Below are 16,765 nucleotides of genomic sequence, written 5' to 3'. Positions count from 1 at the left end.
GGCTAACTAACAAAACCCTAAAAGACCAAAAAACAAACCCTAAAAAGCAAAAACATGGGTCCCCATTTGCAATGGGGCGATGTGTGAAAACGTCACAACACTAAGTAGCCATCAAACTCATTAAAACTCATTTGTTGATCAACCCAAGGATGTGTCTTCTTGGATGATGTCGACACTGTATGTGCACTAAGGAAGCCTTCTAGGTTGTTCTATCAGTTGTGTATAGCAAATCGACTCAAAACAATAAACTGAATTGAAAAGATAACAATGCTAGAAATAAAATTAACTACACAACAGTGGCTGCAAGCAGACTGGTTATTTGCATCAGCAGTGTCTACAGGCAGATTGCTCTAAAGCTAATGAAATCAAATATGCTAAAACAAAACCTATCATAACCAACTCACTAATAAAAGTAAAGCATATTGAATAACAATCTAAACTACTATAAATCTAAACTATGATAGAGTCATAGTTCCTCAAGTGGCCCTTGCTTGAGTTGCTACAATCTTTGTCATTAGCATTCCATCTTCAATAAACAAGCTTCATTGCTCAAATTATCTTTTTATTGCAAATCAAAGATTACATGGACATATATCAGACTTGCTGATTGAACATAAACACCATTAACAAAACTCAACACTAACTAGGATACTCTCTTTACACAACTTCTCACAGCTCAACAAGATCTTAGATTTATGCATGAGGCTTGAGAGTTGGATTAATTACAAAATCAACAATTTATAAAAAATGTCTCCTCTCATGGCAGCAAGAAGACGACCTATTCTACTCATGACTGATAATAAAGATCTAATTAAAATGAGTTGAGAGAGTTCTAACCCTCTTCAAACTCTTACTACGTAACTGTGGCTGAAAATGTGGAGAAACACCTGAAAATGTGGTGAAACATGTCACAATGACTTATGATTCATAATTTAGTTTTTCCACAAGTTTCTTCATGATTCCTTGTCTTCAATAACTTCCAAATCCATGAGATTATCAATTGTCTTCAATAACTTCCAAATCCACGAGATTATCAAGAGTTAGAAGAGTGCAAGTTGAATTAGAACTCATTCCTTAACTGCTGCCTGAAAATCTGCTTCTTTGTCTCAGGCAACTTCTGGGGAATGCTCCTCATTAACTAATGCAACTCAGCTTAAATGCTTTGGTAGGATTTTAGATCTCTTTTTGTTAAGATATGAGTGAGATGTCCGTTTTACTGAAATTAGTTTTTTGACTTTTTCAGCACTTCTAGTCAACTGCTACATTTGTCAATTACCAACTTGTTACTTCTTTCTAACTGCATGAATGACTCAACCCACTCATAAACAACATGTTACACCTTCCAAAATATTTTACATTCAACAATAACAATTTATCATAATATTTTACCATTATTTAGTATCAACTGGCTAGACATACATATGCATATCAAACACCATTAATCCTAGTTAATGATTCATAAAACCAAGGTAATGTTTGGAAATGACTTGGAAGGACATTATAAACATGAGGTAAAGTGTCATCAATAGCCTCATTTGAGCTATGAGAAATGTAATGAAATTTTTCCTTGGAAGATTAGTTGAGGATGTAAAGTTAACATCAGCCACAACTTTCTTTGTTTGCACACATTAATCTAGCTTAAGGTTTATTGAGTTGAGTGGCAATTTTATAGGTAATATTTAGGGCCCTTTGGTTTTCATTTATGATTAAAATGGTAACTGATTCTTGATGATTTGGCTAGGTATGTGATAGCATATATCTCGTTCTCTAGCCTAGAATGCACTTTGGAGCTGAAAATTTGAGTTTCTATTAATAAATTATGAAGCCCACAAGATGAACTTTTATCCTCCTAACATTTTGTTTCACATGTTTAATTTCATCCATAGATTGAAGCCAAATGGCACTTGTGGATGACAAAACTTCACAAGCAGAATGTAAACGATTGCAACTTCATGTTAATCACATCTTCACATGTATCTAATAAAGAAGTGTATGTGATAGCAAAGTGAGGAGTCCCATAGTCATTCTTTGGGTAGAAATATCATCACATGACTTGGTAACATAGCCTTTTTACAAGTTTCTTATTCACATGTTCATGGAATTTATTTACATCATGATGCACAACTTAACATACAAGGAGTTCACACATCCCTCTTTATTACATTCCATCTCCATGACTAGTTGGGACGATATTTCACCAAGTCGAATTCAATATGTTAGTCTACTTATGTACATAGTTTATATTTAATGTAATATGATGTAGTTATTATGTAGGGAAGAATTCAAACTGTACTTTAGTGTATTGTTTAAATTTTAAACTAGCATCTTCATTTAGTTAATTTAAGTGTAAGGAAATAAAGAATATAATGAATGAAATTTAATGCTAACTAAACAACAAGAGAGCTGGGTTTTATACAAATGAACTAGCTAAACTATTGAAATAAGAAAGGAGGAAGAAAGGGTGCCCTTGATTTGATGGTCAATGCAAATTAGGTTGAGAAGAGTAGAGAAGCAAAGTAGTTTTGGATAGGAAATAGTCATAGAGCAGTCATGACTGACTGATGTTATAGTGACCAAGTACAAGAAAAGTGAAGTCTGTAGAAACAAGACTGCATTGAAATTTTTAACTTCTTGTTTAAAATAAAGTAAAATGGTTGAGTCTTAGGCTCGGGACTCGCCAAGACTTGGCAAGTCTAGTGAGAGTCGGCAGCTGAGTCTCCCAGACTTGCCGAGGGTGCCTCACCTCAGACTTGATGAGTCTGGGTGAGTCTTGTTTCAATGTTTTTACCAGACTAAACTAGCGAAAAATTGAAAATAAAAAATAAAATGTTAAATATAGAGTATTGAAATCTAAGACTTCTCTTGTCGATAATTACTTTTTTTAAAGGTAGCCTACACTTGGCATTTCCTATTCTGGCTTACTAACAGCACTTCTAAACAGTGCAGGTACTAGTTAATCAACTTTCGTTCTTGTAGATGGCCATATTCTAAGACTGAAATTTATGTGGCCCCAGTTTGTCCATGTTACAATATTGGCAGCTATGCAGCTCTTTAAACTGTTATGTTAGTTTCTGAAGCACATAAATCTAGAAAATACCGACTGGTATCCTGAATGACAATTGATGCTAATTGTCATGAGCTAGTATGCTTCTTGTTAAACAATGAAATTTGAAGTTTATCTATTAGTATTAAATTGGCAAACAACATCCTAGCATGTGTAGTAAAATTTGCCGAAGATCCACTATGTCTTGACTTCTTATGTTTTGTGTATTGTTGCAAAAAATTTGGAGAAAAGATTTTTAAACCATTCATTGTTGGAATCATGAGAATCTTGTTAGTTTCAAAGTACTTGGTGAATTTTCTAATTTTAATTCTATGGGTGCTTATAAATTTTTTTCTTTCTTAGTTCTGTATAATTGTTCACAGCTTGCAGGTTTCAAGCTTGAGGTGGTTGAAACAGAATCTGCTGGTCATGCACGTACTTTGGCCTCCAAGGTTGATCTGAGCAAATTTCCTGATGGTAGGTTTTTCAGTTTTACTTTCTACTTTCTACTGGACCATTTTTTGTCAAAGGAGAATAATGATTGCTGTATCTATACATTCACTTTTTGCAAGCAGGGAAACATGTGTTGTCAGTGACATTCAAAGCATTAATTATACTGTTCTTAATATCTTATTTTACTTCAATAATGCTTTTACAGGTATCATATGTGTTGGCGGAGATGGAATTATAAATGAGGTTGATTGATTCTATTCCTCTATTTTAGTATGCTTGTTTCCATTTGATTTGCTCTGTCAAATAGTGCTTCAAATTTATTCTCTAAAAATTAGTTCAATACATCATGGATGAAGTTAGGATTATTTGTAATCCCATTCTATTATTTTGCACCCCTTTGAATTATGCATGGCTGTTAGGATTATTTGTAATCCCATTCTATTATTTTAAACTATGAAAACAGAGTATCGAGGTTCTAAATTTGATGGCTACCTTGCTTTTAGAAATGGGGAATAACAGGATCAAAAAATTATATTTGGAACCTTAAAATTGCATCTTCGTTCTCATAAAATTATATCATTTAGAGTAGTAGACTGTAATACATCAGGGAAGAAAATCAGGGTGAATAACTAACCGAATACAGGATATAAAATTTAATCTACATAATGTGCTAACTTAGATGACATAAAATTCAGGTATGATCTCTATACCAGATATGTTCACCATTGGTTTTCCTGGGCCAAGTATCTTTGAATGCTTTTAATGCCTTTCCAAATGGATTTTGTCATGAGAAACACCAGGGTAGGACTTCAGTTTTTCATGGTATCTTGGGGGCCCCAAGCCAGTGCTGCTTTGACCAGAGTAACCAAAATACATATTTTCTTATTATCTGGTATGTTTTGAAGATCAAATGTACTATTACAAGTCTAACATACCTCATGCTTACTTAGACATTGTCTTTGCCCTGATCGTTACTGCTGATATTGCCTTTACTTTATGAATATTTTCCAATGCAGAAAAGGTTCCTTAAATATTTCAACAGCTAGTAGTGCTTGTTCCAAAGCTCTAAGAATGCATGATCTTCTCATGCATCTGCTGGAGAAAAATTGGAGATAACTGAGCTATGTGCTAACTGATGCCCACAGTTAAGTGTTTTTAGCCTACCGTTGGGCACATGATCCATGACAAATACTGCATTTAGATACAATGATACACACTAATTTGGGTGGTGTCCATGATAATGGCGACAATATATCCCTGACAATGAAAATTGTATATGGGACTGGATCAGTGTCACAAACACACTGTTGTTGGCTTCCACTACTTCATCTCAAGTTTAAATTTCTCACCAATGCCTATGATCCTTGTTCATGGCTTTATGTGCATTGGCTTAGAAAGAAGGTAGATCCACTTACGGCTAAAAAAAGGAGAGAGGAGCCTTTAAATTACTCCTTCATTTCAGAAAAGGATTTTGGTTCTTTACTTTGGTGTATTGGAAGATATATATAGCTGTACAAACTCTAATGCATGTCCATTCTAAATCATGTGGTGCCAAGAAATGAATATACAATTATGGCTAGGATTTTACTATTCTTTGAGTTGCACAAAATCTCATACGTCTTCCCTCTTACTGACAGCTAGTGTTGCTTAACTCTTAGATAGGAGGTCTTCTTTCATGCTTCTTAGATTGTATTATATTTGGCAGGCATAAGCCTAGGCATAAAATCCTCAATTTTTAATGTAGGTTTAATGTTTGAGGTTCTTCTTCTGTATGCATCGTTCTTCTCTAAAAATGATTATTCTTTTTCTATTCTTCTTCAAATGATGCTCCCAATCACTAGTTTGCATGCATTGTTTATCCATTTTCCTGAGGCAACCATTTAAGTTATGATGAAATAAATTTTCATCCAGTGGTATTAAAGCATGGATGGTACAATTTATTGAGATAATATGCATCTTCCAGAAATAGTACTAGCTGCATGGTTCTCTCAAAGTCTCACCATGCATTCTGCAATCATTCTCAACTTACTTTAACCAGGTGCGGCCTAATAGTCAAACAAATCTGTAAATTGGTTATTAAAATAATAGTCAGTTGAGTATATGGTTTTATCTTTAAATATGACAGGCTTTGCCCTCATGATAATCTCTTCCACCATCACATGTGAATTATTCAAGGATATTAAAATCAGAAGTTGTATATTGTTTTCTTTCTTATGCTGCATTTTATAAGTTCCCCATGCTTTTGACAGAAATAGTTGCACACATGCAATTTGGCTAGTTTGAAAGGTGGTGGTTGTGGGACAATAAGAAATCGCATCTCGGCAATAAGCTCCCACAATCATTTTCATCTTCCATATCATTCATGCAAAATGAGGCCCAAAACTACTTTAGACAAGCATGATCATGGATGGGGAGACCCCTTTTCAAACAGGCATTGAGATAAGTAATCATGCTCCTAAGGAATTGAAACCTTCAACTACTTGCTATTCTTCTTCCATAAAACACACTACATAATTTAAAAGATAAATGAAAATTGTCCATCTTGTATACAAAGTAACCCCGCTATTTTGAAATAGAAGAATTTGAAGAGTAAAAATTGAAACAAAATCTAATAAAAATTAAAATATTATGTCATAACTAAACTCTGTCCTTGGTATACCAGTCTTTTTGTGTCACGGGTTCGTTCTTACCGTCACTTTGAATTGTCCCTCAAGTTGCAAGACTAGATTCCTTGGGTTGTATTTTAAACATAGACTTTTAGGTATTGACTCTTGAGTTTGTGAATAAAAGTCATTATGTGGTCTCTTTAATGTTTACTCTTGAGTTTCCTAATAAAAATTGTCATACCTTACCGTATCTGCAAGCATCTCTGCAACTGGCACTTTGGTCCCCAACAATGGGGACAAAGTGATGAACGTTGCAGTAAGCTATCAATTGAGAGGATTACCCGAAATTGAAATCATGATTGTGCAATGCACTCCCAATTGCATGGATGTGATTCCATCATTTATTTTTTTTTGTTGACTCTCATTCATGCCTTAGTGTATTGGCAATCAATCTTTTTGGTGGAGCCACCCCTAATTTTGGTTTCCCTTTGGTCTTCAAACCCTGCTAAATATCTAAGTTCATCGATATGAGTCTTAGAACCTAAACCCTTAGCTTTGTTTCAAGCCTATGTTCTATTTTTGTTTTGATTGGCTCTAGATGGTTGATCCCTTTTTAAGTTGTAACTTTGTGGCTTGCCTTGGCTGAAATCGGTTCCTTAGGCCTAGTGACTGATCAATCCCGTGCCTTTAATATTGCCAGAGTCTTGATTTGTGGTTCTAAAGTTTAATCGACGACTATTGTGGCATCGTAGGCTCTAGAATTTTCAGACCTATCGGGGCTGTGTTGATGCACTAGCCATTTATTTTTGTTTATTTGGACCTAAGTCATTGGTTCGACAAGGCTAATATCCCTTCTTTTGGTTGGAGTGTGGTAGTGCGATGTTGAAAACGATTCTTGGAATATTTGGTGTGCTGTTGTGTTGAGTAGACCCGTAGCAAGCAGACCTTGTCCAAGTAAGCAAAGACTCAAGGCTTAGTGAAAGAGCATAGGGGCGATGGTGTGGGCCTCGACAAGGCTTGCGTTGGTGTGCTATTGGTACAAATGGAGTTGACGTGGAAAAATAAATCTAAAGGTGTTGTATTTTGATTGGTTCACATCATTTCAAGTGGGCCAAATGTATTTTTTGGATAGATCTTTGAATTGTGGCCCTTGATTTTGCTGCGATTCAGACACATCGATAGTCAACATTTGAAGTTCGAAACGACTACTTTCTAGTTTAGTGGTTGGAGAATTGCATAGTGGTGATTTGATGGAAAATAAAATCAATATTTGCCTGTTTCTTGCATTTAATGCATGATTTTGACCATTTAATTGAGAGCAATATATGGTAGTTGTCACAAAAGCTTGCACCCTTGTTGAGATATCAACTCAGCAACCTTGTGAAACATGGAAACAACCCTGAAGTGTGGGACCTTGCGGAAGGGGGTTGAATCTCCGGAGAAGGCCGACTTCCTTCTCAATCCAAGTGCAGGTGTTGAACCAACTCAATACTCCAAATCTTACTTCTAAACCTATCCTAACAACTTGCAAAGGAAAAGGGAAGAGAGAAATACTTAAATTTAAAGGAGGTGATGCACCAAGATAAGAGATGTTTCTCTCCCCACCCAAAATGGCACAAAGAATCAACTGAAATACCCAGGAGATGCACAAACTTCAGTTGCATGAATTAACTCAACGCATGTATGGAGGTTAGAACTTGCTGAATGTCAAGAGGGGAGAAGGCTTCCTACAAGTCACACTCAGAAATAGGTTAACACAACATATATGTGAAAGAAAGCCACAAACATACACTTACAATGAAGGTAAGAACACATACACAACATACATAAGTTGAAGTAAGGCAAGAATGATGATTTCAATTCATTATAAGGCCAATGGCCAAACTTACAGTTGTAGAAATGCATGATAAATACAAGTCTTCAAGAGAAGTGAAAGAGCATAGAATAGCTTAAGCCAGCAGGGAGAGAACCCTTTACAATGAGGCTTAACAACCTTTATATAGAAAATTGGTCGCAGAGGAGAGACCATTGGTCAAGGAAGAGAAGCCTTGACCCTTGTCAGTCAGGGAATGTAGGGAAGTGCATGCAGCTGATATTGTGTACATGCAAGCAACTTGGCCATACCTTGACAACACAATCCCAAGAAGAAAGGGACTTACAGAAGGTGGATTGTTTGACATTTCAAAGTCAATGTAGGCATGCATGACATAAGTAACCACAAATAAGCATGGCCATGTACTCCACCTATTGGAAATCTTGCAAAAATCATTAAATGCGCCCTTGTAGCTCCATGAAAGAAAGTGTACAAGTCGCAAGAGTTGTTGGAGCTTTAAGAGCTTTGACTGTTGATCACGCCATCTGGAAGTGTTGCAAGCCGGAAGGAAGTCGGAAAACTTGGGAAACTTAGGTTTCCGAAGTTTGGAAGACTTCGGAAACACAGGTTCCCGAAGTATGGAAAGGCAAGGACTTGGCGATTTTGGGATTCTGGGGTTTCGGGATTCTGAAGAAGGGAAGGGCAAGGACTTAGGAACTTGGGAACTTTGCTTGGGAACTTCGGGATTCTAGAGTTCCGGGGAAGAGGAAGGGAAGACTTAGGAACTTGGGAATTTCGGGGTTCTGGAGTTTTGGGGAAGAGGAATTAGGAACTTGGGAACTTCGGGGTTCCGGGGAAGAGGAAGGGAAGACTTAGGAACCTGGGAACTTTGGGGTTCCAGATTTTCGGGGAAGAGGAATTAGGAACTTGGCAACTTTGGGGTTCCAGGGAATTGGACTTGGGAACTTGGGAACTTTGGGGTTTCGGAGTTCCGGGGAAGAGGACTTAGGAACTTAGGAACTTCGGGGTTCCGAGGAAGAGGAAGGGAAAACTTAGGAACTTCGGGGTTTCGGAGTTCCGGGGAAGAGGAATTAGGAACTTGGGAACTTTGAGGTTCTGAAGTTCCAGGGAAGAGGACTTAGGAACTTGGGAACTTCAGGGTTTCGGAGTTCCGGTGAAGAGGACTTAGGAACTTCGGTTCTGGAGTTCCGGCAAGACAACACTTCACACTTCATGATTCCATTGTTTTCTCTTTGATCAATTGGGGCAGCGCTGGTCCATAGAACATCTCTGATCGGTTCTCATTGATCATTCAATGCCTTGGGTTTGCAAGGAAGCCAATTGACTTGTCGAAAGGGAAGGAGGACAAGAAGAAGAAGGTCGATGAAAAATTTGCAGAGGTTTTGGGAGGAATTAGGGATGCAAATGTGCGTACATTTGGCTAGTCTGCAAGGAAGTCAATTGACTTGTTGAAAGGGAAGGACAAGAAGAAGGTTGATGAAAATTTTGTAGATGTTTTGGGAGGAATTAGGGATGCAAATGTGCCTACATTTGATTGGTCATTGTTTGAGCATTGCTATAGGAAGAGGATGGCACAGTTCCCTCCAAGCAATGGTTGGTACCTAGACATGGTGAAGGTTGTGATCCCCAATGTGTTTGTAGATGCTTAATTTGTCTAGGCAATGGCAAACAATATTATTTGAAGTCGAAGTGTTGGCAGTTGATGGTAGTCCTATAATTGCCTTCATAAAGCCTTACATTGCTAAAGTTTCCAATTTGACTAGAGCTGCCATTAAAGTGATAGACTTGGACACTTTTGTAGGAAGGTATGAAACTCATAAGAGTGTCTACAAAAGAGTCAAGATCCTAGGATATAGGGTAAAAGGGCCAGATGGGAAAGGAGTGAAGATCTTTGAGAAAGAGCCATTCAGTATCAAAACTTTTGAAGATTATTTCATCAAAACTTACCATTTGATATGTCAATTTCTAGGTGAAGATGCAAAGCAGAAGATGCAAATTCCTATTATGTACATGGCCCTAGATATTTTGGACGATATAGTTTACATTGAATTTGATTTTGCCAAATTCTTGGTAGATCAAATGCGCATACAAATGGTGGCTTTCAAAGCCAATCCTGTGGACCTAGAATTCAAATTTTATTCTCTAATGTGTCATATGCTTTTGTATGCAAGAAGATAGATTTGGGATAATACTTTGTGTTCCAGAAAGTTTGATGATTAGAACAACCAGCTTCTAGTGCAATAATGGACCTATATATCGGTTAGGGATTGTAAGAACTCTAATTTCATAATTTTTGAGGAGTTCTTTATTAGATAACTGATGACCTATTTTGCTGGACAAATGGAAAGGCTCCCTAAGGATGTAATGGATTTCATTAGGCCATATAAGAGGACTCCAAAGTTGTGGGTGAAGCATAATTGGGGAGATTGGTATTTGAACCTATACTCTACATATTTTAGAGTGTATGAGTTTACGATGAAACCCCATCTGTTGCCAGTGTGTATTGAGGAGAATTGCCTAGTCGGAGATTAGATGGCAATTAAATGAATTGGATAAAGTTCATTTGAGGAGTCAAAGGAAAGGCTCTTTGTTTCCAACAACTTTGAGTTGGTGTGATTTTTCAGGTTGCCAACAAAGATGGCCTAGATCAAACATATTCTATCTTGAGCAAATATAGATTGTCATCTGCTATTGCTAGAGTCAATTTTGATCTTGAAGGATTCCTCAATACTGTGAGGCTTCATATGAATAAGTCCATTTTTGTGTATGAGATTTAAAGGTAAAAGGTAAGACTCCTACTGAAATCATTGACACCAAGGAAGAAATGCAAACTGAATCAGAAGCTGTCAAAGAAGAAGAAGAGGCTACTAGAATGATAGTGCCCTCAATGCCCTATAATAGGAGCGATTGACCCTTTGAACATTGCTAGTGATGATATAGGGGATGTAAGAGACTGGGCTTGTCAGATGATGAGTTTATAAAAATTCAGGAATCAAAGATTTTGTGTTGAGAAGAAAACAGGCAGCTTATCAAAATATCAAAATAAGATCGAAGAAGAAAAGAAGAGAGTAGATCCATCAAGTTGGGATGTTGTCAAAGCTAGTGTTTTTTGAGTTCGACTTTAGGACAGATAACATCACTCTAGAGGAAGGGAGAAGGATGGTGATAGAGAGTGGCATGTTGTTATTACCAAATTGGGACCTTGCTAGTACCCTAGCATTTGAAACAATCAGAAGATAGAATAAAGTAGTGCTCAAAACTGAGGATCAAGTAGAGGAGGTGTTTGGGTTTGGTTTCAGTCCAACATTTGAAACCCTAGCAATTTGGACCCTTGAACCAAACATAAATAAGCCCAATGTTGTGGAGAGCATTGATCAATTAAGAGGCAATCTAGTTATGAGGAGAGTTGAAGACACACCAGCTCTAGATTCAACAACTCTTGTAGTTGATATGACCATGTTTAGTCAGGCCATAGTGAATAAGTTTTATCAGGATTTCAATTATTTGCAATAGAAGTAAATGCAAGTATTGGTCAAACTAAGAGATGAAGAGGAGAAAAATGTAGCATATACAAGTGGCTCTGTGCCAATTATAATATGTCCTCAGGAGAAGCATTCCCATCATATAGAGAAGCTTTGCTTGCAGAAATTACAAAGATCAAAAATCAAGTACAAGGATTGAAAGGAGATAAGATGTAGGCTTACAACAAAATTGTACCAGATTTAGTTAACCACCAGTTAGCTAAAATAAATGGAAAAGTCGATGATGCATGCAAAGCCATAGCAGACTTGAACTAGGCCTAGGTGAAGCATGAACAAGATTTTGCCAGTCTGCAGGAGATAATAAATAGGTGGATGCCGAGGACTGTTACAATCAAACAAATGGTCAAGTCATTCCGATATGATCCCAATAAACCACCCGAATTAAAAGGGGTAGTAGAAATAGTGGATGCCTTGTATGATGTTTCCTACATGATGAAATTGGACAAGAAGCTTAGAGAGAAAGTCAGGGCAATTGACCAAATGGAGGTCAAAATTGTTGCGATCTTTAAGGATGAATAAGGCCAAGTGAAAGCCCTATAGCAGCAGAAAGTGGAATTTGGTGTTGTCGGCCAAAAGGTGATATCCTTGGTATGTGTAGATGAGGATTTGGATATGAAGGCTTTCGATGCAGTTCTGGATGAACTGATTTTATTGGAGAAATTGTGTAACAACATTGGTAGATGCCCAATATACAAGTCACAATGGCAATCTTGTATGTCCAATACACATGTCACAATGAGAGGATTGTTAAGATTTTGGACTTCAGTTGGACAGAAGATAGGGTGTATGGATCTTGGGAGGATAGGTATGAAAGCTAATGCCTATTTGCATTTCAGTTTGTGATAAGATTTCAGTTGAAACAAATCTTGCAAGGCTGACTTGGGATTTGCAGTTTTCAAGTGGTGCACCATTTTTGGCCTATGCAAATGTATCAAGCATTACCACTGGAGCTCTTCATTAGCAATTGTCTGATCCATCAACACATTTTAAATGATCAAATCAAATATTGTAACGGGCACAAGTTCCCAAGTTCTTTGATATGTAAAAGTCAAAATATTGTAAACTTGTTATTTGAGGCTTTAGGCTGACATATTTTGTACTTTTCTTTATATTAGGGAACCTTTGATGTAGTAAGGGCTGAACTATTTTTAATATCCGAGTCATATAGTTATGAGACTGGTTCTAGTTGAAAGTTTTGTAATCATGAAGAAAGTTCTATAAGAAAGGTGCGGTTTAGAGCTGCAGGTTAAAATTGTGCATGTGAGTTATTTGCATCTTATGTGGCAATTTTGTATGCAGATTGAGTTATATGGAAAACACTTGATATGTGTGTTGTTTATGATTGTCTTCTTGGATATAATCATTTTCTTTTCAGGTAAAGTTGCTAAGGGTTTCTGAACTTGTCAATATACATTTGCTATATTGTGTATCTGATTTAAGCTTCTATTCAAGAAATAGATTAAATTTGTGTAAGATCAGATATTGTTGGAAGTGTAATGTGTTGAAGGATCATCAAAATAGTCATAAATAATACCCTTTCATGGACATATTGCTGTAATGCATCAATCCTCTGAGTAAGAAGTTGTGTTGTCATAGAGAAGGCACTTATGTGTAGGCTTTGACTCTGTTACCCAGGATAGGTATCGATCTGAGAATATTTTTCTGATTCAAAGCCTAGAATCCTAATCTCTCAAATCAAGAAAAACAATCTTTTACCCTTTTTATGTGTTTATGCTATTTCATGTTCTCAAAGAGCTGATCTTAGATAAAGTATCGAGGATTTAGTTAATCTGAGATATAGTCCAATCATTCCATGATAAAGAAGTGAGAACATTCTGCTCTAATCAATATCTCAGTGTGCAGAGAAATATTTCAGATATTGCAAGAAGGGAACAGCCCCCTAGGTCTAGCAGAACATAAAGTGCAGAGGAGAACAAGTTATTGTCTCCTGTTTGTTGGCCACTGATCTGAGAATCCTGATCATTGAAGGTAGCTACTCATGGGGGTTATCAGACAATCAGTTGGGAACACCAACACTTCGCAATTGCCTCTTTGGTTGTCAACCATATTGACAAAGTGATGATTGTGAAATGTTGCCATACATTATCAATTGAGAGGCTTATCTAGATTTTAAATCATGATTGTGCAATGTAGTATTGTTTGCTGTATGATATCCTATCCACTCTTAAGTTGAAGTGTAAGTGGAATAATAATTCACTAAAAGTGCAATGTTGGGAAGAAACTATACACACCATTTGAAAATAAAAGCACAACTAGTAAAATCTGTCATGTCCCCTCCTTGATCGCTATATATATATAATTACCAACAAATTAATTATTATTTATTATTTACATAAAACATAATTTAATAATAATCTTAAATTAATATAATATTATTATAAATTAATAATATTATTTATTAACAATCAGCCTACAGTATATTATAGACTCGGATATTTCTTAGTATAGAATACATACACATCTTGATGAAGGTATATTCTACAGCTTAAGTAGTTATTAAGAATCAAAGTGTATGAGGGAAAATCACGAAGGTCTTAATAAAAAGATGATTTTCCTAGTTGGCATTAAGAGATGTTATCAGATTAAAGAAGTATGCCAAAGAGACTAATTTTAAAGAACCGCGATGATATTGTAAAGCCTATGCATATACTAAAAGCAATGACTTGATTACAAGGTAATGTAACTACCATTAACGTATAGCGATTGCATCAGTATCACATACAACATTGAGTATATTGGAGAATGACAAGACAACAATGGTATACCGTAATTAATATTCTAAGCAATTGATTAAGATAGCAACCTCATACAATGTTTCTGTTGGTAAAAAGATATTATCAGATTACAGATTGAAAGATCAAGCATCTAAAGGTGCCTTGGCTTGGATGATTAAGTCATTAATAAGAACGATTTAGTTAGATTCTAAAGAATGATTCATGAGGGGATAGTGCGAGTAAGTGACACAAGCACCAAACAGTGATTCATTTATAGATGGCCATGATTCATTATTTTCAATGCCACGATTCATTAAGCAAAACAATAATACAACAGCGATTATAGAAAGGCACGAACATTAACAAAATAGAGATTCATTCGTGAAGAGCTGTGATCTGATTAGAAGTTAAGGAGTGTGATTAGTTCTAAAAGACAATAATAAATATTATTTGCAAACTGCAATCGAGAGAAGGATGTGTCCATTCTCAAGGAAGGGTTGCATCCATTCAATCCCACAAGATATTTAATGAGGAATGAACTCATTCCAAGGAATGATGGAATGGGAGTTTTTCTTTGTTTATTTGTATCCTATTTGATCTGCTCTCTTGAGAATTATTGCCATCGGCATAACAGGTTGCATACTTTAAAGTTTACATCAGAAATAGCACCGATCAGAACAGATCAGAACTGTATAAAGCTACAGGTGGTAGCATCCTTGACCTTGATGGTATGCATGGGAATGTATTGTACTATATGAAGTATGATAATAATTCTATGCAGAATTTAATATTAATAGAAATATTAACATAGACTGCAATATGTATTTAATAAGGATACCAAGTATCATGACAGTGGCAGACCAGATCTGACATGCATCAGATCTGTCGGCCATTACCAACTAGTAAACATATTACTACTAGGATTGTTTTAAGTTGGTAGTAGTATTAGTAAATTATATAGAAGGATATCAGCTAATACATAAATAATTGGTAATATTACTTTATTTATTTATTTATGTATATATTCAAATCAAAGTAAGGAATAATATAAGGATTGTAAATATAATAAATATTAATATAATAATTATAATTAATATAATACCTTTAAAAATTAGTAATAATTCATATAATTAGTAATTAATAAATACGTAAAGGATTTATAAATTGGATCAGAATAAGATTAATTATTTAGTATGGTAAGATAGCAAGTACTTGATAGACTAAAGAAAGGATAGAACATCCCAGATTTGATTCATGTTAAGATAGTCTTGACTCTTAATCAAGTTAGTCTAAGTCATAAGTACTTTGAAAATAGATTAAATATGGTTAAAATTGACCAAACCCTAGTAGGGGACATTACAAAATCCTTGCTAATGGGTTAGCGACCCCCCTTTGTACCATAAGTAGGTCTTAAATATCTAAAGGGGGATCATCAACTCATTTAAAAATAAAAATGCATTTTCTATAAAGCTCGCACCTTCTCTATTATAAAAATGAGTTCAGTGGGATATTTATGGACGACATACATTTCAATCCTCACCTTTTATTGTATTAGGGATCCGCAATTAAGTTGACCACTTCACTATATGTGAGTAGACACCTAAAATTTAGGTGGAGGTTATTATTTTGACTTCTGTAGAAAATGAATTTGAGAGCCTTCTTTGTTACAATACTTGAAATTTTGTGTCAGAGGCCCATCAAAATATTATTATAATAGCTTTAACATCCTAAACCTTATCTTTTATATCAATATATAAATCCAATTAAATATAGTTATCTCCGCACACATTACAAAACTTGGGAAGATCTTAGAGTCGCATCTTTTATCATATTTCGTACCTAATAAAATAATAACTCCAACCTAGTGTTAAATGTTTTTCTTCAGTGAATGCCTTGTCTATAATATGCGTGGAAGATTTTAACATTTTCTTAATTTATTTCTTTTCCCTGCAGGATGAGTGCATGAGTTTAAGAGAGCACATTTATTCATAACTGAAACAAAAAGGAGAAAAAAACATTGATTAATCAGCTATCTAAAATTAAAGTATTGTGTGAAGCGCACCGACATTATCATAAACTTGTAGATGACATGAATGAAGAAGCTGCATGACAATTAGGTTATCATTAACAGGAACACTAGATAGGATTTGGAATGTTGGAAGAGATTCTTGGTGCAAGGGATTAAATGTCCAAAAGAATTGATGTGTGTTTCTCAATTCATTTCTTTTACCTGCAAGATGAGTGCAATAGAGCAAGTAAGCATAAATATTCACAAATACAAGAAGATGAGAAAAAACACATTGTTTAATTCGCTACCCAAAATCAAAGTATTTATAAGTGAAGTGTGCCAACCTTATCATGAACTTGTAGATCGTATGGAATTGAAGAAGCTGCTTAAAGATTAGGTAATCATTGTAGGTGGCATTAGATTCACTATTGAATAGGTTTTGGAATATTGAAAGAGATCCTTGCTTCAAGGGATTAAATGTACAAAGGCATTGCTGTTAGCAACTACAAATCAATTTTGAGCTCAACTTTAAATTGCTTGGCCA

The 16,765-nt window shown here is 35.6% G+C and overlaps 1 protein-coding gene across 11 annotated transcripts in view; it reads left to right on the top strand.

The window, feature by feature from the left end:
* The window catches only part of LOC131072098 (sphingoid long-chain bases kinase 1), a 94,666-nt gene that overhangs the window by 15,224 nt on the left and 62,677 nt on the right, over positions 1-16,765 (top strand). For all 11 annotated transcript variants that reach the window (XM_058008149.2, XM_058008148.2, XM_058008139.2 and 8 more), the window contains 2 exons: positions 3,427-3,520; positions 3,702-3,739. In XM_058008149.2, the coding sequence (XP_057864132.1) occupies positions 3,427-3,520; positions 3,702-3,739 (132 nt within the window). The remainder of the gene's footprint in view (positions 1-3,426; positions 3,521-3,701; positions 3,740-16,765) is intronic.

This window comes from Cryptomeria japonica, chromosome 11 (genome assembly GCF_030272615.1).
Source record: "Cryptomeria japonica chromosome 11, Sugi_1.0, whole genome shotgun sequence".
Taxonomy (NCBI): Eukaryota; Viridiplantae; Streptophyta; class Pinopsida; order Cupressales; family Cupressaceae; genus Cryptomeria; species Cryptomeria japonica.
This window is presented reverse-complemented; position numbering and strand designations above follow the sequence as displayed.